Source organism: Salmo salar, chromosome 18, assembly GCF_965601325.2.
Source record: "Salmo salar chromosome 18, fSalSal1, whole genome shotgun sequence".
NCBI lineage: Eukaryota > Metazoa > Chordata > Actinopteri > Salmoniformes > Salmonidae > Salmo > Salmo salar.
Window position 1 is genome coordinate 20,422,011 of NC_138308.1, and position 27,957 is coordinate 20,449,967.

The window sequence follows — 27,957 nt, forward strand, 5'->3', positions numbered from 1 at the left end:
AGTAAGTACAGATAGTAACGTTAGTATAAACCCCCTCGCACGGTCCCCGCAGCCGGACATCTTTCTCATGGCTTCTGGAGGGAAACGCTGTAGGAATGCTCAACCGGTGTCGCTTATTCAGCCGACAGAAACTTTCAACCGGTTCTCCCCATTAAGCGAGTCGGAGTCGGAGGCCGAGACTTCTCTGGTCTCTACTCCTCCCGTTGTGGGGTCTGAGACGCCGACGGCTCCCACCATTAGCTCTGACAAATTGAAAACCCTAGTCATTGGCGACTCCATTACCCGCAGTATTAGACTTAAAACTAATCATCCAGCGATCATACACTGTTTACCAGGGGGCAGGGCTACCGACGTTAAGGCTAATCTAAAGACGGTGCTGGCTAAAGCTAAAACTGGCGAGTGTAGAGAGTATAGGGATATTGTTATCCACGTCGGCACCAACGATGTTAGGATGAAACAGTCAGAGGTCACCAAGCGCAACATAGCTTCAGCGTGTAAATCAGCTAGAAAGATGTGTCGGCATCGATTAATTGTCTCTGGCCCCCTCCCAGTTAGGGGGAGTGATGAGCGCTACAGCAGAGTCTCACAACTCAATCGCTGGTTGAAAACTGTTTTCTGCCCCTCCCAAAAGATAGAATTTGTAGATAATTGGCCCTCTTTCTGGGACTCACCCACAAACAGGACCAAGCCTGGCCTGTTGAGGAGTGACGGACTCCATCCTAGCTGGAGGGGTGCTCTCATCTTATCTACGAACATAGACAGGGCTCTAACTCCTCTAGCTCCACAATGAGATAGGGTGCAGGCCAGGCAGCAGGCTGTTAGCCAGCCTGCTAGTTTAGTGGAGTCTGCCACTAGCACAGTCAGCGTAGTCAGCTCAGCTTTCCCCATTGAGACCGTGTCTGTGCCTCGATCTAGGTTGGGCAAAATTAAAAATGGCGGTGTTCGCTTTAGCAATCTCACTAGTATAAAGACCTCCTCCATTCCTGCCATTATTGAAAGAGATTGTGATACCTCACATCTCAAAATTGGGTTACTTAATGTTAGATCCCTCACTTCCAAGGCAGTTATAGTCAATGAACTAATCACTGATAATAATCTTGATGTGATTGGCCTGACTGAAACATGGCTTAAGCCTGATGAATTTACTGTGTTAAATGAGGCCTCACCCCCTGGTTACACTAGTGACCATGCCCCCCGTGCATCCGGCAAAGGCGGAGGTGTTGCTAACATTTACGATAGCAAATTTCAATTTACAAAAAAAAAACAATGACGTTTTCGTCTTTTGAGCTTCTAGTCATGAAATCTATGCAGCCTACTCACTCACTTTTTATAGCTACTGTTTACAGGCCTCCTGGGCCATATGCAGTGTTCCTCACTGAGTTCCCTGAATTCCTATCGGATCTTGTAGTCATAGCAGATAATATTCTAATTTTTGGTGACTTTAACATTCACATGGAAAAGTCCACAGACCCACTCCAAAAGGCTTTCGGAGCCATCATCGACTCAGTGGGTTTTGTCCAACATGTCTCTGGACCTACTCACTGCCACAGTCATACTCTGGACCTAGTTTTGTCCCATGGAATAAATGTTGTGGATCTAAATGTTTTTCCTCATAATCCTGGACTATCAGACCACCAATTTATTACGTTTGCAATTGCAACAAATAATCTGCTCAGACCCCAACCAAGGAGCATTAAAAGTCGTGCTATAAATTCTCAGACAACCCAAAGATTCCTTGATGCCCTTCCAGACTGCCTCTGCCTACCCAAGGACGTCAGAGGACAAAAATCAGTTAACCACCTAACCGAGGAACTCAATTTAACCTTGCGCAATACCCTAGATGCAGTTGCACCCCTAAAAACTAAAAACATCTGTCATAAGAAACTAGCTCCCTGGTATACAGAAAATACACGAGCTCTGAAGCAAGCTTCCAGAAAATTGGAACGGAAATGGCGCCACACCAAACTGGAAGTCTTCCGACTAGCTTGGAAAGACAGTACCGTGCAGTATAGAAGAGCCCTCACTGCTGCTCGATCATCCTATTTTTCCAACTTAATTGAGGAAAATAAGAACAATCCGAAATTTCTTTTTGATACTGTCGCAAAGCTAACTAAAAAGCAGCCTTCGCAAATAGAGGATGGCTTTCACTTCAGCAGTAATACATTAATGAACTTCTTTGAGGAAAAGATCATGATCATTAGAAAGCAAATTACAGACTCCTCTTTAAATCTGGGTATTCCTCCAAAGCTCCATTGTCCTGAGTCTACACAACTCTGCCAGGACCTAGGATCAAGGGAGATACTAAAGTGTTTTAGTACTATATCTCTTGACGCAATGATGAAAATAATCATGGCCTCCAAACCCTCAAGCTGCATACTGGACCCTATTCCAACTAAACTACTGAAAGAGCTGCTTCCTGTGCTTGGCCCTCCTATGTTGAACATAATAAACGGCTCTCTATCCACCGGAGGTGTACCAAGCTCACTAAAAGTGGCAGTAATAAAGCCTCTCTTGAAAAAGCCGAATCTTGATCCAGAAATTATAAAAAACTATCGGCCTATATCGAATCTTCCATTCCTCTCAAAAATTTTAGAAAAAGCTGTTGCACAGCAACTCACTGCCTTCCTGAAGACAAACAATGTATACGAAACGCTTCAGTCTGGTTTTAGACCCCATCATAGCACTGAGACTGCACTTGTGAAGGTGGTAAATGACCTTTTAATGACGTCAGACCGAGGCTCTGCATCTGTCCTCGTGCTCCTAGATCTTAGTGCCGCTTTTGATACCATCGATCACCACATTCTTTTGGAGAGATTGGAAACCCAAATTGGTCTACATGGACAAGTTCTGGCCTGGTTTAGATCTTATCTGTCGGAAAGATATCAGTTTGTCTCTGTGAATGGTTTGTCCTCTGACAAATCAATTGTAAATTTCAAGGTTCCGTTTTAGGACCACTATTGTTTTCACTATATATTTTACCTCTTGGGGATGTCATTCGAAAACATAATGTTAAATTTCACTGCTATGCGGACGACACACAGCTGTACATTTCAATGAAACATGGTGAAGCCCCAAAATTGCCCTCGCTAGAAGCCTGTGTTTCAGACATAAAGAAGTGGATGGCTGCAAACTTTCTACTTTTAAACTCGGACAAAACAGAGATGCTTGTTCTAGGTCCCAAGAAACAAAGAGATCTTCTGTTGAATCTGACAATTAATCTGGATGGTTGTACAGTCGTCTCAAATAAAACTGTGAAGGACCTTGGCGTTACTCTGGACCCTGATCTCTCTTTTGAAGAACATATCAAGACTGTTTCAAGGACAGCTTTTTTCCATCTACGTAACATTGCAAAAATCAGAAATTTTCTGTCCAAAAATGACGCAGAAAAATTAATCCATGCTTTTGTTACTTCTAGGCTGGACTACTGCAATGCTCTACTTTCCGGCTACCCGGATAAAGCACTAAATAAACTTCAGTTAGTGCTAAATACGGCTGCTAGAATCCTGACTAGAACCAAAAAATGTGATCATATTACTCCAGTGCTAGCCTCCCTACACTGGCTTCCTGTTAAGGCAAGGGCTGATTTCAAGGTTTTACTGCTAACCTACAAAGCATTACATGGGCTTGCTCCTACCTATCTTTCCGATTTGGTCCTGCCGTACATACCTACACGTACGCTACGGTCACAAGACGCAGGCCTCCTAATTGTCCCTAGAATTTCTAAGCAAACGGCTGGAGGTAGGGCTTTCTCCTATAGAGCTCCATTTTTATGGAATGGTCTGCCTACCAATGTGAGAGACGCAGACTCAGTCTCAACCTTTAAGTCTTTACTGAAGACTTATCTCTTCAGTAGGTCCTATGATTAAGTATAGTCTGGCCCAGGGGTGTGAAGGTGAACGGAAAGGCTGGAGCAACGAACCGCCCTTGCTGTCTCTGCCTTGCCGGTTCCCCTCTTTCCACTGGGATTCTCTGCCTCTAACCCTTTTACAGGGGCTGAGTCACTGGCCTACTGGTGTTCTTCCATGCCGTCCATGGGAGGGGTGCGTCACTTGAGTGGGTTGAGTCACTGACGTGGTCTTCCTGTCTGGGTTGGCGCCCCCCCCTTGGGTTGTGCCATGGCGGAGATCGTTGTGGGCTATACTCGGCCTTGTCTTAGGACGGTAAGTTGGTGGTTGGAGACATCCCTCTAGTGGTGTGGGGGCTGTGCTTTGGCAAAGTGGGTGGGGTTATATCCTGCCTGTTTGGCCCTGTCCGGGGGTATCATCGGATGGGGCCACAGTGTCTTCTGATCCCTCCTGTCTCAGCCTCCAGTATTTATGCTGCAGTAGTTTATGTGTCGGGGGGCTAGGGTCAGTCTGTTACATCTGGAGTATTTCTCGTCTTATCTGGTGTCCTGTGTGTATTTAAATATGCTCTCTCTAATTCTCTCTTTCTCTCTTTCTGTCTTTCTCTCGGAGGACCTGAGCCCTAGGACCATGCCTCAGGACTACCTGGTATGATGACTCCTTGCTGTCCCCAGTCCACCTGGCCGTGCTGCTGCTCCAGTTTCAACTGTTCTGCCTGCGGCTATGGAACCCTGACCTGTTCACCGGACGTGCTTGTTGCACCCTCGACAACTACTATGATTATTATTATTTGACCATGCTGGTCATTTATGAACATTTTAACATTTTAACATCTTGACCATGTTCTGTTATAATATCCACCCTGCACAGCCAGAAGAGGACTGGCCACCCCTCATAGCCTGGTTCCTCTCTAGGTTTCTTCCTAGGTTTTTGGCCTTTCTAGGGAGTTTTTCCTAGGGAGTTTTTCCTAGCCACCGTGCTTCTTTCACATGCTTTGCTTGCTGTTTGGGGTTTTAGGCTGGGTTTCTGTACAGCACTTTGAGAATATCAGCTGATGTACGAAGGGCTATATAAAAATACATTTGATTTGATTTGATTTGATTTGAACACATGGGGGAGGTTTTGGCTTCCCCAGTGATTTCAATCGCTACTGAGATGGGGTATCAATACACCCAGTCACTACCAAGATACAGGCGCCCTTCCTAACTCACTTGCCGGAGAGGAAGTAAACCGCTCAGGGATTTCACCATGAGGCCAATGGAGATTTTAACCCTTTGACACATACCAACACATGGGTGTGATCATTCTACAGTGGTCCCTGCAGCGTACGCTCAAACCGGTGGGATTAGACTGCTTATTTAGAACGTCCAGCTACGATTGACGCAACAGTCTGCATTTGAGCAGGCCGAACAGTTTTTTCAAAGAACCATTTTGTACAAACAGTCCTTACAACGTTATGTCCTGAATGTAAGCAGTTTATTGTTGGATGAAATATTCAGACATTAACAGAAGAAGCATAAGAGCATTACACAATCATCTAAACAGGAAAATGTAGGCTACATTAGTCTTAGTGCTAAGTGAGGAAAGATAAGACATAAGATTGACATAAGATTGACATAACACAAGCAGTCATATTTATCTAACTCTCAGCTGGTGTTCTAATCACAGCGGTTTGAGCGTACGCTAAAGGGATACCTAGAATGGCACCGGAGGGAATGGCTGCCGTTTTACGGGCTCCTAACCAACTGTGCTATTTTATTTATTTTTTTGCGTTGTTTGAAAGTAAATTTTTTTACTTAATTTGTACATAATGTTGCTGCTACCTTCTCTTATGACCGAAAATAACTTCTGGACATCAGAACAGCGATTACTCAACTCAAATTGGACGAAGATTTTTGCTTTAACGAGTCCGACGCAAAGGATACAGTTGAAGTCAGAAGTTTACATACACTTAGGTTGGAGTCATTAAAACTCGTTTCTCAAACACTTCACAAATATCCTGATAACAAACTATATCGTTTTGGCAAGTCGGTTAGGACATCTACTTTGTGCATGACACAAGTAATTCTTCCAACAATTGTTTACAGACAGATTATTTCACTTATAGTTCACTGTATCACAATTCCAGTGGGTCAGAAGTTTACATACACTATGTTGACTGTGCCTTTAAACAGCTTGGAAAATTCCAGAAAATAATGTCATGGCTTTAGAAGCTTCTGATAGGCTAATCAACATCATTTGAATCAATTGGAGGTGTACCTGTGGATTTATTTCAAGGCCTACCTTCAAACTCAGTGCCTCTTTGCTTGACATCATGGGAAAATCAAAAGAACTCAGCCAAGACCTCAGAGGTCTTTTTTTAAGACCTCCACAAGTCTGGTTCATCCTTGGGAGCAATTTCCAAACGCCTGAAGGTACCACGTTCATCTGTACAAACAATAGTACACAAGTATAAACACCATGGGACCACGCAGTCGTCATACCGCTCAGGAAGGTGATGCATTCTGTCTCCTAGAGAGGAACATACTTTGGTGCGAAAAGTGCAAATCAATCCCAGAACAACAGCCAAAAACCTTGTGAAGATGCTGGAGGAAACAGGTACAAAAGTATCTATATCCACAGCAAAACGAGTCCTATATCGACATAACCTGAAAGGCCGCTCAGCAAGGAAGAAGCCACTGCTCCAAAACCGCCATAAAAAAGACAGACTATGGTTTGCAACTGCACATGGGGACAAAGATTGTACTTTTTGGAGAAATGTCCTCTGGTCTGATTAAACAAAAATAGAACTATTTGGCCATAATGTCCATTGCTATGTTTGGAGGAAAAAGGGGGAGGCTTGCAAGCCAAAAAACACCATCCCAACCGTGAAACACGGGGGTGGGAGCATCATGTTGTGGGGGTGCTTTGCTGCAGGAGGGACTGGTGCACTTCACAAAATAGATGGCATCATGAGGCAGGAAAATGATGTGGATATATTGAAGCAACATCTCAAGACATCAGTCAGAAAGTTAAAGCTGGGTTGCAAATGGGTCTTCCAAATGGACAATGACCCCAAGCATACATCCAAAGTTGTGGCAAAATGGCTTAAGGACAACAAAAATCAAGGTACTGGAGTTGCCATCACAAAGCCCTGACCTCAATCCTATAGAAAATGTGTGGGCGAAACTGAAAAAGTGTGTGCGAGCAAGGAGGCATATCAAGAAGATGATCGTGGACTTCAGGAAACAGCAGAGGGAGCACCCCCCTATCCACATCGACGGGACAGTAGCGGAGAAGGTGGAAAGTTTTAAGTTCCTCGGCGTACACATCACGGACAAACTGAAATGGTCCACCCACACAGACAGCGTGGTGAAGAAGGAACAACAGCGCCACTTCAACCTCAGGAGGCTGAAGAAATTCGGCTTGTCACCGAAAACACTTACAAACTTTTACAGATGCACAATCGAGAGCATCCTGTTGGGCTGTAACACCGCCTGGTACGGCAACTGCTCCGCCCACAACCATAAGGCTCACCAGAGGGTAGTGAGGTCTCCACAACGCATCACCGGGGGGCAAACTACCTGCCCTCCTGGACACCTACACCACCCGATGTCACAGGAAGGCCAAAAAGATAATCAAGGACAACAACCACCCGAGCCACTACCTGTTCACCCCGCTATCATCCAGAAGTCGCGGTCAGTACAGGTGCATCAAAGCTGGGACCGAGAGACTGAAAAACAGCTTCTATCTCAAGGCCATTAGACTGTTAAACAGCCATCACTAACATTGAGTGGCTGCTGCCAACATACAGCCTCAAATCTCACAAGCATTTCGCTACACTCGCATTAACATCTGCTAACCATGTGTATGTGACCAATAAAATTTGATTTGATTTGAAGTGCTTTGAAAGGCTGGTCATGGTTCACATTAACAGCATCATGCCGGATACCCTAGACCCACACCAATTCGCATAACGCCCCAACAGAGCCACAGATGACGCAATCTCAATCGCACTCCACACTGCCCTTTTCCACCTGGATAAAAGGAACACCTATGTGAGAATGCTGTTCATTGACTACAGCTCAGCGTTCAACACCATAGTGCCCAGAAAGATCATCACTAAGCTTAGGACCCTGGGACTAAACACCTCCCTCTGCAACTGGATCCTGGACTTCCTGACGGGCCAACCCAGGTGTAAGGGTAGGCAACAACACGTCTGCCACGCTGGGGCCCCTCAGGGGTGCATGCTTAGTCGCCTCCTGTACTCCCTGTTCACCCACGACTTCGTGGCCAAACACGACTCCAACACCATCATTAAGTTTACTGACGACACAACAGTGGTTGTTCTGTCACTTGAGTAGGTTGAGTCACTGACGTGATCTTCCTGTCCGGGTTGGCACCCCCCTCGGGTTCGTGCCGTGAGGGAGATCTTCGTGGGCTATACTCGGTCTTGTCTTAGGGTAGTAAGTTGTTGGTTTGAAGACATCCCTTTAGTGGTGTGGGGGCTGTGTCTTGGCAAAGTGGGTGGGGTTATATCCTGCCTGGTTGGCCCTGTCCGGGGGTATCGTCTCCCGACCCCTCCTGTCTCAGCCTCCAGTATTTATGCTGCAATAGTTTATGTGTCGGGGGGCTAGGATCAGTCTGTTATATTTGAAGTATTTCTCCTGTCTTATCCGGTGTCCTGTGTGAATTTAAGTCTGCTCTAACTCTCTCTCTCTTTCTCTATTTTCTCTCTGAGGACCTGAGCCCTAGGACCATGCCTCAGGACTACCTGACCTGATGACTCCTTACTGTCCCCAGTCCACCTGGTAGTGCTGCTGCTCCAGTTTCAACTCTTCTGCCTGCAACTATGGAACCCTGACCTGTTCACCGGACGTTCTACCTTGTCCCAGACCTGCTGTTTTTGACTCTCTCTCTCTCTACCGCACCTGCTGTCTCTAACTCTGAATTATTGACTATGAAAAGCCAACTGACATTTACTGCTGAGGTGCTGACCTATTGCACCCTTTACAACCACTGTGATTATTATTATTTGACCCTGCTGGTCATCTATGAACATTTGAACATCTTGGCCATGTATCGTTATAATCTCCACCCAGCACATCCAGAAGAGGACTGGCCACCCCTCAGAACCTGGTTCCCCTCTAGGTTTCTTCCTAGCTTCCTGCCTTTGTAGGGAGTTTTTTCTAGCCACCGTGGTTCTACATCTGCATTGCCTGCTGTTTGGGGTTTTAGGCTGAGTTTCTGTATAGCACTTTGTGACATCGGATTATGTAAAAAGGGCTTTATAAATAGCTACAGTAGGTGAAACAAACAATTATCCCATGCCATGATAAAATAATTTAAAAAACACACCAATCTCTTTCATAATTTCTTTCAACAATTAAAGTTCAGCTACACAAATACATCATTTATAACAGCGAATTTCACACATAATAGTGTACAGGAACAAGTTTATGTCTCTTGGCATTTCAAGTCAATTGCATTGAGTCTATGAGATCAAGTAGCTTATAAGGTTACATGGAGGGGAGGGGATGGCAGGGAAACTAAGGGGTGTAGCCTATCACATTAATAAAATATGCATAATAGAATAAAAAGTGGGAAAAAAGTAAACACTTGCATCATTTTCTGATAGCTTTTATATTAGATTAATATGCAAACAAAGAATAGAAAAGGAACAGTTAAGGAGAGCACATATGAATTGGGGTATATCAGGACAATATCAACTAGAGTATCATAGGAAAACTTGTTAAGGTATTTCACAACATTAACAATACAATCAAGCGTCAAGCAAAGTTGACCTTTCGGAAGACTTAGAGAAAAGGAACAAAAAAAATGCAAATGCTCTGTTAGTCGACAACGTCTTTCAAGGGACTATGCATAAGCCTCAGACAGTGTGTATTATTTGCCAAAGTGTGTCATTTTTTATCTGACTGGTTCTAAACGTGGTGGTGACATCTAAAACAGACCTTCAATCCAACAATTGAACTCTAATAGGAGCCAATACATCACAATGCAACATTTCTCATTTCTTAAAGTGTGGTCGAAAAACATAATTGGGGAGTGTGTCCAATTTGTGTCAAAACGCAAAACGCTAAATCCCTCAGGATATGCCATTAACTTTAAATCCCCTGAATCCAATAGTGTAGATTTTTTCTGGTCTCGTAGAAATTCTGAAACGAGGGAAAGAAGGGAAAGTCTGGACAAACTTGGGATCAAGAGAGGCGGATTCAGCTGAGGCCCTCTACATAAGTGGGAAATACATTTGATTATAACAGATTTATAACTTAATGGGAGTTGTAAATTGCATTGTCAAGGAAACACTTGATAATAATGGGATCTAATTAACTCCATTGTTATCACCATTATCAACCTGTAAGAGCGTTCAGATCCCAAGCACCCAATCAGAACCCCCAGTCTTCAAGAGCAGCTCCATGTCAACTACATTGGACCAGAGACTTAAGTCAAACTCATTAATTTAGGCCATTATTCATCAAATTGAACAGCACAGTAAGTTTACCTCAGCCCAAGTTCTGCAACTATTCAATCCTCAAAAAACTGGTTCCATTTTAAAGTGCTGAATGTACACTCCCCATCCTGACCGCAAGGCATTACAAAGGGTAGTGTGCACGGCCCAGTATATCACTGGGGCTAAGCTGCCTGCCATCCAGGACCACTACACCAGGCGGTGTCAGAGGAAGGCCCTAAAAATTGTCAAAGGCCCCAGCCACCCCAGTCATAGACTGTTCTCTCTACTACCGCATGGCAAGCGGTACCAGAGTGCCAAGTCTAGGACAAAAAGGCTTCTCAACAGTTTTTACCCCCAAGCCATAAGACTCCTGAACAGGTAATCAAATGGCTACCCGGACTATTTGCATTGTGTGCCCCCCTAACCCACCCACCCCTCTTCTTACGCTGCTGCTACTCTCTGTTTATCATATATGCATAGTCACTTTAACTATACATTCATGTACATACTCCTCAATTGGGCCGACCAACCAGTGCTCCCGCACATTGGCTAACCGGGCTATCTGCATTGTGTCCCACCCACCACCCGCCAACCCCTCTTTTACGCTACTGCTACTCTTTGTTCATCATATATGCATAGTCACTTTAACCATATCTACATGTACATACTACCTCAATCAGCCCGACTAACCGGTGTCTGTATGTAGCCTCGCTACTGTTATAGCCTCGCTACTGTATATAGCCTGTCTTTTTACTGTTGTTTTATTTCTTTACTTACCTATTGTTCACCTAATACCTTTTTTTTACTATTGGTTAGAGCCTGTAAGTAAGCAGTTCACTGTAAGGTCTACACCTGTTGTATTCAGCGCACGTGACAAATATACTTTGGTTTGATTTGATTTTATGCTGCAGGAGAGTGGCTACCCCGGGGCTAACGGTTCGTCACAAACACTGATACAATTGAGTTACACCAGTAGGCAGGTTTCCATTGACCCAGGTTTATTCGACAAAAGCATTGTAAACTGCAGATATCCTGTTAGGGCTAGGGGGCAGCATTTGCACGTCTGGATAAAAAAAATGTACCCGATTTAATCTGGTTACTAATCCTACCCAGTAACTAGAATATGCATATACTTATTATATATGGATAGAAAACACTCTAAAGTTTCTAAAACTGTTTGAATGGTGTCTGTGAGTATAACAGAACTCATTTGGCAGGCAAAAACCTGAGACATTTTCTGACAGGAAGTGGATACCTGATGTGTTGTATTGACTTTAAACCTATCCCATTGAAAAACACAGGGGTTTAGGAATATTTTGGCACTTCCTATTGCTTCCACTAGATGTCACCAGCCTTTACAAAGTGTTTTGAGTCTTCTGGAGGGAGATCTGACCGAACAAGAGCCATGGAACGATGATGTCCCATTAGACACCTGGCGCGCGAGTTCATGTTGGGTACCCTCGTTCCAATACGTTATAAAAGAGTATGCATTCGTCCACCTTGAATATTATTCATGTTCTGGTTAAAAAAGGCCCTAATGATTTATGCTATACAACGTTTGACATGTTTGAACGAACGGAAATATATTTTTTCCCCTCGTTCATGACGAGAAGTCCGGCTGGCTTACATCATGTGCTAACGAGACGGAGATTTTTGGGCATAAATGATGAGCTTTTTTGAACAAAACTACATTCGTTATGGACCTGTGATACCTGGAAGTGACATCTGATGAAGAGAATCAAAGGTAATGGATTATTTACATAGTATTTTCGATTTTAGATCTCCCCAACATGACGTCTAGTCTGTATCGCAACGCGTATTTTTCTGGGCGCAGTGCTCAGATTATTGCAAAGTGTGATTTCCCAGTAAGGTTATTTTTAAATCTGGCAAGTTGATTGCGTTCAAGAGATGTAAATCTATAATTCTTTAAATGACAATATAATATTTTACCAATGTTTTCTAATTTTAATTATTTAATTTGTGACGCTGACTTGACTGACGGTTATTGGAGGGAAACGATTTCCTCAACATCAATGCCATAGTAAAACGCTGTTTTTGGATATAAATATGAACTTGATAGAACTAAAAATGCATGCATTGTCTAACATAATGTCCTAGGAGTGTCATCTGATGGAGATTGTAAAAGGTTAGTGCATCATTTTAGCTGGTTTTATGGTTTTGGTGACCCTGTCTTTGACTTGACAAAACATTACACACAACTCTTGTAAATGTACTGTCCTAACATACTCTAAATTTATGCTTTCGCCGTAAAACCTTTTTGAAATCGTAAAACGTGGTTAGATTAAGGAGATGTTTATCTTTCAAATGGTGTAAAATAGTTGTATTTTTGAAAAATTTGAATTTTGACATTTATTTGGATTCAAATTTGCCGCTCTTGAAATGCACCTGCTGTTGATGGAGTGCACCACGGGTGGCACGCTAGCGTCCCACCTAGCCCATAGAGGATATAGGAGACGTTTTCGAAAGATCAACAACATTTTTATCTGTTTGACACGGGTGGATTTTTAAAACTTTTATTATGACAAATGATGAGAGAAACTGTGTTTTCGGATAAATTATGATTTGAAGGTACGCAGAGCACGTGATGTCAAGACGTAGCTATGAAGCTCCACTCCACATTTAATTCTAAATGCCTACTGCCTGCTAAATATACTTTCAACTATAAAAATGTTCTTTCTTTGCAGGATCCTTGTCCTGACTTTAAAGAATGGATGAATTACTTCACCTTGCTTTTCTGGCTGGCTGGATGCAAGTTTCCCCATCCAATTATTACAGATCTAGAGGAGGGCAAGTTTCACCATGGCACGGACCGTGGCGATAAATTGGCACATGAGAATTATTAGAACATGGCAAATATTAGTAAATTATTGCAATTTATCCATGTTGGCTTTTGCATCACTACGTCCAGCTGTTTTTATCGAAGCAAGATAGTTAGATGGAACGCACCATAGTAGGCAATTGTCAAATCTATTTTCTATGCAAAGTTTCTAAATGTCGACAAAAAAACCATTGGACAAGTTAATGGAAACATAGTTACTGACAGCAGAAATAAAGGCCAGAGGATGCTGGCTGTCAAAGGCTTGGCAAGGCCACGGCCAGCAGTCCTGTCGACAGTCCTGCTTAAAGGTCACAGACTGGACCTTTTCCCACTTAAATCAAGGCTCTTGACCTCAGGGTGAAACTACTAACATTTACCACTGAAGCAGATTGTGTTCAGGTAGAAACCTACAGCGGAAGTAAGGACAGAAGGTTAGGAGAGGTCTCCTACACACAAAAGAGCTCAGATAAGTCATTAAAAATGAAGATGTCAAGAGAAGTGGTTGAATGAAAGGAGGGTGCAGGGTAAATAAAGGCTTTATCCAACACTGTTTTAATCTCCTTTCATTCAAATAAAGGTTATATATAAAACGTTTAAATTTAAAAGTATCAAGCCTCTCAAGCCAATTCAAAAACCTTTTATTGAGAAAGCACCTTTTACTATGTGATTGTCACTGAGAAAAACCCAGTCTCCAAACAAACCCTCTGAAGCATGCTCCACATCATCTGTCTGAATGTGTCCATCCTGTGGGGAGATGTATTATCATGTGGTGAGGGAGACACTTGCACTCAACAGGAGATCCAACTCTATTGATGCAGATGGTGATATCGAATGCCACACACACTGTGAAAAATGTATTTGTGCGTGTGTGTGCATGGGGTTATTTGAGTGTGTGTGTGTGTGTGTGTGTGTGTGTGTGTGTGTGTGTGTGTGTGTGTGTGTGTGTGTGTGTGTGTGTGCGTGTGTGTGTGTGTGTGTGTGTGTGCGTGTGTGTGTCTTGCTTTCAGAACTAGTTTGGTGTCTGAGTCAAACTAATGGGAAAGTATAGGTGGTATTGATCAATGAGGTACAGGTAGCTGCCAAAATAAAGGAAACACTTGAGTAAATGAGGGATACAAAGTATATTGAAAGCAGGTCCTTCCACACAGGTGTGGTTCCTGAGTTAATTAAGCAAGTAACATCACATCATGCTTGGGGTCATGTATACAAATGCCCATTTGCCCATTGTTTTGGCTACCATGGCTAGAAGAAGGGATCACAGAGACTTTGAAAGAGGGGTCTCAAATAAGCATATAGGGGGTTTAAAGGGTGTGTGTGTGTGTGTGTGTGCTCGCGCGTGTGTGTGTGTAAAACACCAAATTATGGAATTTCCAGTGGAAGAATGGTGTCGCATCCCTCGAATATAAATATATATATAAATATATATATTTAAATATATAAATCCAGACACTTGTAGAATCTATGCCAAGGTGCATTGAAGCTATTCTGGCGGCCCGTGGTGGCCCAATGCCCTATCTATACACAGCTCACCTTGAGCCAAATTACCCCTGAGTAGATTCCACCTACATCACACACACCCATCCTGTATATAAACAATACAATCTGAAAACCTCTGCACACCCACAATCTCGCTGATGCTGTCAATCAATCTGACGAAGGCTAACCTTCTCATAAACATAATCAACTTTAAATGCCGCAGTGCTGATATCTACCTCTTGAGGTGTTCATATTTTAAGTCTACAGGCGAAGGAACCAGCTGTCTCTCCTAAACTCAAAGTAATATGTGATCTAAAAGGAGTTTATTTTAGCAGCCTTCCTGTTGAAGAGCCGTCAATGTCAGTGACAATGAGACAGCTCAGTCAACATAGTGTGCTTCCTTCAACACATGCCACTCGTTTTTACAGGTGGAGAGGATTAGCCGAGCTAGAGGACCACAATAGAAATGTGTACCAGACTTCTTTCCCCGATATACTCAATTCATGTACACTATGTGCTGCTATTTCAGAGGTGTTGGGACTGTATTCATTTTATAATGTCAAATATATTCAGTCAGCATTGGCCGTGATGGGGATTCCTCTCATGACCAGATCTAAAGAGAGAAAAATCCTGTTTGGGTTCATTTAAATTGACAACACAATGTTTACTGCATGACAGAAAAATCGTACCAAATGTTTATCCAATAACGCACCTAGAATCAATGACATAATTTAAATCAGTAGACTGCTCCTCCACTGGCGTCAATCAATAATCGCTCTAATTAACTTTAAATGCCACTCTAACTATTACACACACACATTTATCTCTGAGTAGTATCCCCCATAGACAAGCAAAGATAACACTATTGCAAACAGATAACTTTTAATAATGTTTCAAATTACTATTGCTATGGGTCGGTGGAGGTTTATAGTGCAGGGCAGTGACTTTTTCATTGTCAAGATCACTTAAATTCACTTATCTTTCCACAACTTTTTAGACACTAAAAGTTGTCTAAATGGCCCCATTCCAGAATCCTAGAAGTCAAGCCTGTGTTGATTATGGAAAAGAAAAAGTGTTCTGTGAAGGTTTTATTTGTGTAGGACTTTTTTAATACAATGTCATTGTGGTAAAGCATTAAACTAAATGGCACATTCCAAAATCCCTTGAGATTCAGTCTGGACAGAGGGGTCAAGCCCTGATCTCCTAACTGTAACGGTTATTCCCAATAATGCTTATCATTTCCTGTTTCAAACAACAACAACAACATTTAAGAGCTTCAAACAACCCCAATACCAGACATACACATCACAGTGTGTGACGCAGGGAGAGAGTAAAGCTACGGTATTTACCTTCCATGACGTAGACCAGTGAGCCCACATCACCTTCCTTGATGATACAGCTGTCTTTGCCATACTCCACAGGGTACATGCAGTCCACGATCTCCTGGATCTGAGACAGCTCCAGGTTCTTCATGAAGTCATTGTCCAATATGGCTTCCTTGATCAGGTCCTTAGACCTGGGGGTTAGAGGAGAAGGAGGTAGAAAAAATGGGATTAATATGGTAATATGTAATTGTAAGGAATTTGTGTTTTCCTTAGCATTGTTTAGGTGGAGTGGATACCCCCTAGCCATTTCTTTGCCTCTTTTTTACATCTTAATGTGCCTAAAAAAGCAAGGTGGAAACACTAAACAATTGCATAATACCCAACAAAAAGTTTACTTAATTTAGATTCAGCAGTTCAGTGTCTACTGTGGTTTATTTTGAGCCTGCAGAATTTGAAATCCTTTTTCAAATGAATTTTCAGAAAATAACTCATTAAAAAAACATGTTCTCAATTCTGTGGTTTCAAGGTGACTCGTATTTTATTTGCTTCAACAGCTGGAACAAGAAACACAGGAAATCAATGCCTAACAGAAATGGATTGATCTGATTAAAAGTACACTTTGTAAAGACTAATTCGCTTAGACTTTTCTACAATGGTAATCCACATTGCTCGTTTAGGAGATGTGAACAGAGTTGTTTTATGCTACGAATATGCTGTGCAACCTCTTGCTAAGGGATAGTATGAGCCAAAGCGCAGTAATAAAGGTCAGGGGTGTATTCATTAGTCACACACCGTAGCAAAGCGTTTTGCAACTGAAACAGTTAAAACCTCTTAAGGATCCGCCCCTTTTTTAAAATGTTTGCCTAAAATGACATACCCAAATCTAACTGCCTGTAGCTCAGGCCCTGAAGCAAGGATATGTATATTCTTGGTAGCATTTGAAAGGAAACACTTTGAAGTTTGTGGAAATGTGAAAAGAACGTAGGAGAATATAACACAATAGATCTGGTAAAAGATAATACAAAGAAGAAAAAAAACTTTCTTTTGTATTTTTTTGTACCATCTTTGAAATGCAAGAGAAAGGACATAATGTATTATTCCAGCCCAGGTGCAATTTAGATTTTGGCCACTAGATGGCAGCAGTGTATGTGCAACGTTTTAGACTGATCCAATGAACCATTGGATTTCGGTTCAAAGTTTGGTATCAAGACTGTCCAAGTGTGCCTAATTTGTTTATTCAAAATTGTGCGCTCTCCTCAAACAATAGCATGGTATTCTTTCACTGTAATAGCTAATGTAAATTGGACAGTGCAATTAGATTAACAAGAATTTAAGCTTTCTGCCAATATCAGATGTGTCTATGTCCTGGGAAATGTTCTTGTTACTTACAACCTCATGCTAATCGCATTAGTCTACATTAGCTCAACCATCCTGTGGAAAGGACACCGATCCCGAAGAAGTTAAATACTGTTTTTCTGTTTCTGTTTTGCACCGAAAACAAATATTTCTATTGCATAAATTCCGTCCCTGTTATTTTCTGTTTGCTTCCGTTCCGTTTGTTTGTTAGTGAATAGGCCTACACCCCTGGTGTATGCAGGAACCAAAAAACACAGAGTACAAGGCTAATGCCAAGTTTTCTATTCAAAACTGCCTCATTTTCCCAGCTGCTTTAGAAGCAAAATTCAAAGAAAGCCAGAGAGAATAACATATTCATATCAAAAGAGATGGGGACAGGGAGGGATGTCAATTTAGGCAGAGCCAAACTGAACAAATGCCCAAAATCTGTACAATCCTTTCAGACATGGGTTTGCAGAGAACAGTTTGTTGATTGAGTATTTTCTCAGAATGAGGTTCAGAAAAAGTGACAGATGGAGAGAAAGTGAAATGTATGTAGAGGTTGACCATTGAGAAGAAAGTAAACGAGGGGGAGAAAATTGGAAAAGGAAGGAGGGCGAAGATGCAGGGAGGGGGAGCAGTGCAGGAACCGGGGGCCATAAAAAAAAGTGGAGTTCTGTCAAATGTTTATGTGGCAATGCCACACATTCCACTCCAACGCATTTCCCTCATCTGGCGCCAACCACAATTTGCAAATCATTGCTAATGCTTGTTCATTTTGCTAGCATTTCCAAACATATTCCTATCGCTTAACATGTCCAACAGTTATTTCACAAAATAACACACACGAGAAGAAATGTAAACATTCTTTAATAGAGTTTAAAGTTACCACGGATTGTGTGATTGAACTGCACGTTCTCATTACTGACCACACGCACCTGATGGATAACTATGCGAATGTGACCGGCACGCACGCACGCTCAGTAATTAGAATGTTGAGGGCTATTTTCATAATCATCATTCATTATTCAAATGCTTTTTATGTGATATCATGTCCTCATATGTTGAAATGTACTATGGTATTGAACATTCATGTTTAAATTATTGTGAGTGATCTGATTATAGAGTGACATTTAATTGATGTGTTAGGTTCTAAATGACTGTAAAAACTGATGGACAACTATTAAAAACTCAAACCAAGTTTATTTAACCAATGGGTCAGACAGCTGAACAGACCAAGACGGTGTTCCCACCAGCACAAGTGTATATATACCCCAATTTAGGTGAAGTCTCCTCCTTCCCTCGAAACATGAATTATTTATTGCTAGGCAGGAAGTTAAGTGATGTGGGTAATAAACTGCTCCTTCTCCCTTAATGTGACCTGACCTGACCTTGGCCACCATTCCTCTCTAATCCACAACTCTCCACCCTTATCAGTGATCGCAACCATGTGATTGCCTTACCCTTACTCAATAACATTCCAATCCCCTGGCTCATATCCAACCTTAATTGACTCCACCATATGCATTCCTCCTACAGACAACCATTAACTGCTGGTGTAACAACCAGACTGTGGCCCTTCTCCTTTCCATAGGACACCTGTAACAATATTTGAAGTTTATAAATCAGAACCCATCAGATTAAATACCTGTTAAAGTGCATTTTGGATAACCCTATTTATATTATTGTTTATTCTTTTAAGAGTCTCTGTTTATATATCAGTGTTAGTTAACATCTTGTTAATATCCATGGTCCCAGCTCACCTTCTGCACCTAAACACCACAATTTTGCACCTGATTCCGTTGATGCTTTGCAGCCCCTTGACAAAATCTCAAATAAAACCCTATTCCCTAGTGCACTACTTTTGAACAGAATATAGAATTAGACTAGACAAGATTGGGTGTAATGTGCAGTATACTGAGATGTTCTGTGTCTGTTTTGTACTGAAATCCTTTCACAGGGAAGCAGACAGTGTAGTGTCATGCGGCTCTCTATCATCCAATTCTGTAAAAGAGGCTAATCACATGTAACAGGGTTAATCCAACGAGAACTGCTGTCTTCAAAGAGAAGCTTGTATAAAATAGGGACAGGAAACCCTTTCTAACTCTCAAAGGATGCTGAGAATAGAACTCACAAAAGGGAGACGGTTTGAAGTGTTGCCCGAGCTTCTAAAGTCCCGCCCAGAATTCTGTGGCAACACACCACCAAACACAACTCTGTTCCTAGCCTAGTGGTTAGAGCATTGGGCCAGTAACTAAAAGGTTGCTGGATCAAATCCCTGAGCTGACAAGGTAAAAATCTGTCGTTCTGCCCCTGAGCAAGACAGTTAACCCACTGTTCCCCGGGCGCTGAAGATGTGGATGTCAGAGGGGTTGGGTTAAATGCTGAAAACACATTTCAGTTGAAGGCATTCAGTTGTACCACTGACTAGGTATTCCCCTTTCCTCTTTAGGAGCGACCACACACAGCCAGGCTGACAAAATATAATACAATAATATATGTAATTTAGCAGACACTTTTATCCAAAGTGACTTACTTACAGTCATGCGTGCATACATTTTATGCTTATCTTTTTTGATGTTATGAAGGTATAAAAGGAGCATACTTTAAAAACAACACTATATTTCAATCTATACTTTAATCCTAACCATGAGAGAGTAAAGAGAAGCACAGTAGGGAGGGGTAACATTTTAGCATACCTCCAGAAACTTCTCTCCTTAACCCTAACCCGGACTTTGACAGATTTACACCCAGGAAAGGAGGGAGGGTTCCTGGCTTCCCTACTACACTACGGACCCCAGAGTGAAGGAGCCTGCAGTCCAGTAAAATCTCTCTGTTTCATGTCCTCTATACTCTAGCCAGCCACCCCATTACACACCCAACCTCCTCTCCTCCTCCTCTCCTTCCTCTTCTCTTTCTCTCCGTTGGAAGGGAAGATACACACACTCAGTCAGGTTTGGGGACTGAACACGGTCTGTCTTCCTTAAAAGGAGAAAATATGCTCTTTTAGAAGAATAAGGGAGAGAGAGGCTGAGCGAGTGAAAATAGAGATAGAGAGAGAGACCAACAGACATATTCCAGAGAACTAGTTTTAAATATAAAGAGAGTAAAACTGGGAGAGAAAGAACAAGGCCATTAATATACCTCAGCATTTTAAAGGCCACATCTTTTCAAAAACAGGTTTTCTAAACCCTCTGACGAAGGCCAATAGGCCGACACATACGCTGAATAAACAAAGTATTACTGACAAGAGCAGTCTGCTGTTTTTTCATTTTTTTCAGCTATCTAAACCAAAACAGACAAATAAATAAATATTGAAAGTTGGTCAAACAGAGGAGAGACATTGATTTCCAAGCCATTGAGTAAACATCACAGTGCTCTGTTCTAATTGATAGAGGAGCAGCTCTATTGAAACTCATTACTCTGTACCCAAAATGGTTGTCAAAGGCCTCTGCATTGACAACCATAAATGTCTGCTTGTTCAAGACAATGACGACAATATGCTTTTACTTAAAAAATGCGCCAAAGCTGTTATGAAGTTTTCATAAGGTGCATGAAAGTGAAGTATAACCTGTCAAACACTGACGGTACAAAACTTTTCACATTAAGTAATTGTCATTCATACATTTCTGAAATATCATATAGAGACAGAGGATGTGACATACAGACTTTCCAAAACATAATTTGATCCCTCCTTGCTGACACCAACACAGATAAGGGGAAGGAAAATAAGGGTCATTTTTGGCCTCCGTCTCGTGTCCTCATCTGGCACCAGGACAGATACCCAGCTGACCAACACAACCAATTTAATTTGCCTCACTGAAGAAAAACAAAGGAATGAAGCCAGAGGATTAAAAAGGGGCTTTGGGTGATATGCTGCACAATGCTGACATATACAACTAAGAAAAATAACTTTTTCCTCTTCAAATAATAACCTCCCTTCATGTTGACTCTTCCTCAATGAAACCCTAAAAGCATATTACATGTGCAGCAGGCCACCAGGACAGAACCATTCTTATCTGGCTTCAATGGACACAGCTGGCCACTCAGCAAGGCTTATTATTCAGCTGATTTCTATGCGTCTTTGATGTTTCATGTAGACTAAAACACCTTTTATAGCTACAGTACCACACATCTAATAAGCCTATCAGAATAACAGAAAATCTGAGAAAACATATCATCACCACCACAATCATATTCTCAAGGTAAGTGATTTCCAGGCTTTTTAAATTGATTAAACCTCAACTTAATTTTGAAGACAGTAAATAATTATAGCATCAATAACCCTTTTTGTTCAGGAGACAAGCATCAAATGTTTCTCATCCACCTTGAGGTGTGTATTGATTTTGAGTGACATGTTAGACAAACAATGCAACATGAGGTGCGGAATGTGTCTCTAAATGCATGAGACCACACACAAGTTTGTTGGCGAGAGAGAGAGGGAGACGTGTGTGTTGATTGCATACTGTACGTATGTGCATGTGTGCAGAGACAACAAGAGGAGTGTGTGTTTCTGTGTAGAGAGACAGATTTTACTGAGTTACAGTTTATATAAGGAAATCAGTCAATTGAAATAAATTCCTTAGGCCCTAATGTATGGATTTCACATGACTGGGAATACAGATATGCATCTGTTGGTCACAGATATTTTAAAAAGGTAGGGGCATGGATCAGAAAACCAGTCAGTATCTGGTGGGACCACCATGTCCCTCATGTAGTGCGACACATCTCCTTCAATAGGTGACCTTCTTTGCGAGGCATTGGAAAATGTTCCTTGTCTTTGTGGTTGAATCTGTTTGAAATTCACTGCTTGACTGAGGGACCTTACCGATAATTGTATGTGTGGGGTACAGAGATTAGGTAGTCAAAAATCCTGTTAAACACTATTACAGCCAGAAGAGGACTGGCCACCCCTCATAGCCTGGTTCCTCTCTAGGTTTCTTCCTAGGTTCTGGCCTTTCTAGAGAGTTTTTCCTAGCCACCGTGCTTCTACACCTGCATGACTTGCTGTTTGGGGTTTTAGGCTGGGTTTCTGTACAGCACTTTGAGATATCAGCTGATGTAAGAAGGGCTTTATAAATACATTTGATTTGATTTGATTTACTGCACAAAGACTGAGTCCATGTAACTTATCATGTGACTTGTTAAGCACATTTTTACTCCTGAACTTATTTAGGCATGCCATAACAAAGGGGTTGACTACTTATTGACTCAAGATATTTCAGCTTAATATTTTTAATTCAGGAATTAGTAAACATGTCTAAAAACACAAATCCACTTTGACATTATGGGATATTGTGTGTAAACCAGTGAGTGACTGTCACAACTTTCGCCGAAGTCGGTCCCTCTCCTTGTTTGGGCGGTGTTCGGCGGTCGAGGTCACCGACCTTCTAGCCATCACTGATCCATTTTTCATTTTCCATTGGTTTTGTCTTGTCTTCCTTCACACCTGGTTCCAATCCCATCAATTACATGTTGTGTATTTAACCCTCTGTTTCCCCTCATGTCCTTGTCAGAGATTGTTTATTTTAAGTGTTTGTGTACGTCTGTACTGGTGTGCGTCGGGTTATGTTTACCCATTGATTTTTATTATTATGTTTTCCGGTGGGTTTTTTGTAATAAACTGCGCCATGGGAAACACAGTTATTTCTCTCCTGCGTCTGACTTCTCTGCCGCCAGTTAAACACCCCTTACAGAATCTCCGTCCTTACTATGGAGTCAGCAGGAGATGGTACCCCGGCCATAGGAGTGGAGGAGCGAGTCCAGGAGCATGCAGCAATACTACACCATCTTGGCACCACCATGGACCGCGTTGTCCAGACAATGGACCGCTGGGAGAGACAGGGAGTTCTTCCAGCGTCTCCACCAGCACAGCCAGGGTCTCCCCTGAGCGCCCCTTTCCCGCCTGAACCCAGTGGGATTCGTCTCTCCTTGCCCCAGGAGTAGGACCGGAGTGCTGCGAACTGCCAGGGGTTCCTGTTACAATTAGACCTCTACCTGGCCACCATCCACCCAGCTCCATCGGGTCGTGAGAGGGTGTCCGCCCTCGTCTCGTGCCTCACCGGGAGAGCCCTGGAGTGGGCCAACACCATGTGGAGAGAGGGAGATGCGGCGTTGGACCAGTTTGAGGAGTTCACCCGCCGTTTCCGGGCAGTCTTCAACCACCCGCCCGAGGGTAGAGTGGTGGGTGAACGCCTCTACCATCTGAGGCAGGAGACGAGGAGTGTCCAGGAGTTCACGCTGGAGTTTAGGACCCTGGCTGCCGGCGCGGGATGGAACAACAGGGCCCTGATTGACCATTACCGTTGCAGTCTGCGCGAGGACGTCTGTAGTGAGCTGGCCTGCAGAGACACCACCCTCCCATTCAACCAGCTGGTGGATCTGTCCATCCGGCTGAACAACCTGCTGGCTACTCGCGGATGTCCAGATCAGGGTCTGGTGGTTCCATCCTCCCGCACCCCCTCTCCGATACCCATGGAGCTGGGAGGGGCGGTGCACAGGGAGACCGGAGGGGGTTCCCGCTTGTGCACCATCTGTGGCTGCAGAGGTCACACTGCCGGTCGGTGCCGGGTTGGTTCCTTTGGGAATCGAGGCAGCAGGCAGGGCGCTCTGGCGTCACCCCAGGTGAGCCGGCACCATTCTCACCCAGAGCCCTCTGTTGCACATATGTTTGTGTCTGTCACTTTTCCTGAGTTTCCCCCGCATTCCCAGCATAAGGCGCTCGTAGATTCAGGCGCGGCTGGGAATTTCATTGATAGAGCGTTAGCGCATAGTTTAGGGACCCCCATTGTTCCTGTGGATATGCCCTTCCCCGTTCACGCCTTAGATAGTCGACCTTAGGGTCAGGGTTGATTAGGGAGGTCACCGCGCCTTTGGGCATGGTGACGAAGGGGGGTCATACGGAGAGAATTAGTCTCTTCCTTATTGACTCTCCTGCGTTTCCTGTGGTGCTGGGCCTACCCTGGTTAGCTTGTCATAACCCCACTGCTTCTTGGCCACAGAGGGCTCTCACGGGGTGGTCGCGAGAGTGCTCAGGTAGGTGTTTAGGGGTTTCCGTTGGTGCTACAACGGTGGAGAGTCCAGACCAGGTCTCCACCGTGCGCATTCCCCCTGAATATGCCGATTTGGCTCTCGTCTTCTCCAAAAAGAAGGCGACTCAATTACCACCTCATCGACAGGGCGATTGTGCGATAGACCTCCTGGTAGACGCTGCACTTCCCAGGAGTCACGTGTATCCCCTCTCACAGGCGGAGACGGAGGCTATGGAAACATATGTCTCCGAATTCCTGCGTCAAGGATACATTCGGTCCTCCACTTCACCCGCCTCCTCGAGTTTATTTTTTGTGAAGAAGAAGGAGGGGGGTCTGCGCCCGTGTATTGACTATCGGGGTCTGAATCAGATCACTGTGAGGTATAGTTACCCGCTACCGCTCATAGCCACAGCGATAGAGTCAAGGCACGGGGCGCGCTTCTTCACCAAACAAGATCTCAGGAGCGCCTATAACCTGGTGCGTATCCGAGAGGGAGACGAGTGGAAGATGGCTTTCAGTACCACCTCTGGGCACTATGAGTACCTCGTCATGCCGTACGGGTTGATGAATGCGCCATCAGTCTTCCAAGCCTTTGTAGATGAGATTTTCAGGGACCTGCACGGGCGGGGTGTAGTGGTGTATATTGATGACATGTACTGGTGTGCGTCGGGTTATGTTTACCCATAGATTTTTATTATTATGTTTTCCGGTGGGTTTTCTGTAATAAACTGCGCCGTTGGAAACACAGTTATTTCTCTCCTGCATCTGACTTCTCTGCCGCCAGTTAAACACCCCTTACAGTGACACAAAATGTGGAAAAAGTCAAGAGGTGTGGATACTTTCTGAAGGCACTATATGTGGTTATAGTTCCCCATCAATTTAAAATATATAGTGGACAGATTGGAGTGACAGCTAGTCTTGAACCTTAAATGGTTGAGCATCATCCCATATCTATTTGGTCTGTTTTGCCCTGTAGTTGCTGCCAGTTTGGAAGCCTTTGCTAATGCCTCTAGAAGTGCAAGTGACATAAAACACCAAATATTCATTAATATGATGTAATGTGTAAATACTTTACCTAGTAGCCAACCTGCTTGCACCTATCCCTTGTAAGTACATTCATTCATCCATTAATTCATTGCGATTATTGTAGCATTTGCTTTTTTACAGTATAATACAGTCAATTTTACAGTATTGTACTGTGTGTCATTACACAGAATTTGCCACCGAGCTGCCTGTAAATGACTGTCGAATTCATGGTAATCCCTTTACAGTGCATCTGTTGGGTGTCAGACATGATTAATCTACAGAAAGCTAAATGAGTTTATTATTCAACAGTAAAAAAGCTGCAATAAAGCTGGTATTTTCTGCCCTCTGTCTTTCTCCTGTTTATGTACTCACCCACATACATTTGCATATATCCTACTGACTGACTCTGCCAGGCTGGTGTGTTTGTGTGTGTGAGAGAGAGCGAGAGAGAGCGAAAATGAATTAAAGATGCAATACGTAACTTTTTGGGGACACACAAAACTCACATAGAAATTTGACTTGAAGAGCTGTCATTCTCATTGAAAGCAAGTCTAAGAAGCATTAGATCTGTTCTATGTGCAATATATTACTTCCAGTTTTTAAGTTTTGTTTTGTTTTTGCTCTTTTACTGTCGGTTTTGCACACCAGCTTCAAACAGCTGAAAATACAATATTATTGGATATGGAAAACAATATTTCACTGCGGTTTAGATGGTACAATGGTTCTCTACACTATACTTGCTTGTTTTGTCATAAACTGAAAATAGGTGAACTATTAGAATTTTACCAACCAGGAAATAGCAGACACAGTTCTGCATAGTGTATCTTTAATATTAATGGATGTGTGGATACATGAATGAATGAATGAATGAATTATTTGCCATTCTTCTTTCGGCTTCTAAAGAATTTACTCACTGAGCCATTACAGTCAAATGAGGTCTATCATTTGATACGCAATGGCAAAGTGCAAAAATAAAAATCATTCAATGTGGGAAACCCTTGATTTGAAATGGCAATATGATAGGTCTCACACCTGATGCGCCATACGCACACTTAAAATAATGCACAATGGATAAACACAGCCACGGGCTGTATCACATAACGTCAAAACATGATACAGTAATGCAGAAACAGGCACCCCTGTTGTAATTGTACACCTACTGTGGACTTTTGGGGTAGAAAGGCAGCGTGACATGGCTAAGTTCATGGATGTCGAATGCGGTGGGTTCGGCAGATATCGCCTGTCTCTTAGTTCGTTGGTGCTCGTGCAGCTCGGTCTGTTTGACGACCTGTTGGGTGGCCGGTTTGATAACGGACCGGTATTTATCCAGTTCGTTCTGTAGTTTTTGTATCAGTTCATCTTTCTGGTCAAGCTCCAGTTCTAGCTCATCAATGAGCGCGTCCCGCTGCCGCAGCTCCTCAATCTTCTCCTGAAGCGCGTATTGGAGGTCGCGCAAGGTACCCATGTTAATCCCAGACGCCAAGGGAACTTCAGAAAACTTTATCCAAAGCTATCCAGTTGATACTGTAGCCTATTCCTTCTCCTCTTCTACCCTGACTGAAAGCTGTATCCTGCATCAACAGCTTTAAACATATATCCTCTCTCCAGTCCTTGATTCCCAAACGGCTTGCTCTCCGTTGATGACAGTTTGAATATTTAAATAGGCAAATACAGTAGATGAGGCGACACTGAAGGTGAACCACCGAGAGCACCGCAGTCTGGAAATGTAAAGTTTGTCTTTATATCTCTGGCTGAGAGTGTCAGTGGTCAGGCAGGCTGGTCCTCCCCGAGTGCGTCAAACTGCGACCTGGAGAGAGCGCAAGGCGAGAAGGGCGCCTACAGGAATCCGAGGTACAATGCAGCCTGTGCGCACGTGAGTGAATCCTGTGAGAACAACATTTACAGGGGAACTGGACCAGTCTTTGGCTAAGGTAAGTTGTCATTGAAATACATACATAGCGGGGGAAGTAGGGGTGCTGAGGGTGCTGCAGCCCCCCCCCCCCCTGAAAAATCTGAATCCCCGCAAAATATTAATAAAAAATTATTTTATTAGTGGACTGCTATAGCCATCTGTAGTGCAGGCAAAACCTTTTTTCAAGGTCACATTTCCCATCATCAATCATGAATGATAATTCTTCAAGTTGTACCTGTGAAACGTCTCCATGCCAACCATTTGATCTCAATCATTTTCATGGGAATATGAATGTAGATCTTGAGTTATGTACAGTGTTGTTTCGAAGTACCGTGATGTTTAGAATTATGTACAGTGTGCTAATTTTAGAGCAAATAGTGTTAACAAACTGTAGAATAACTGTGTTTTGTTTCAATCAAAGCACATACACTGAGTTAACAAAACATTAACAAGAATGAGTTGAAGAGAGACTGTGCTTAAAGTAGAGAATTCAGCACATGCGCAGAAGCTTCGAACCTTTAGGCAGCCACTCCAAAAGATGTAGCGTTATTACAATATTGCTAATATGCTATATATAAATAAGTATGTGGACACCCCTTCAAATGACGGGATTCGGCTATTTCAACCAAAATAGAGCACAGAGCCATGCAATCTCCATTGACAAACAATTGCAGTACAATGGCCTTACTGAAAAGCTCAATGACGTTCAACGTGGCA

General features: G+C 43.0%; 1 protein-coding gene across 2 annotated transcripts in view; it reads right to left on the minus strand.

The window, feature by feature from the left end:
* LOC106577002 (cGMP-dependent protein kinase 1) overlaps positions 1–27,957 on the minus strand; it is a 144,226-nt gene that overhangs the window by 96,989 nt on the left and 19,280 nt on the right. The window contains exons 1-2 of one of the 2 annotated variants that reach the window (XM_014154632.3): positions 26,489–27,157; positions 15,961–16,127 (exon numbers count right to left, since the gene is read on the minus strand). In XM_014154632.3, the coding sequence (XP_014010107.1) occupies positions 15,961–16,127; positions 26,489–26,793 (472 nt within the window). In that variant the 5' untranslated portion in view covers positions 26,794–27,157. Of the gene's footprint in view, positions 1–15,960; positions 16,128–26,488; positions 27,158–27,957 lie in introns of those variants that run through there. The other variant, XM_014154633.3, reaches the window with a different exon arrangement.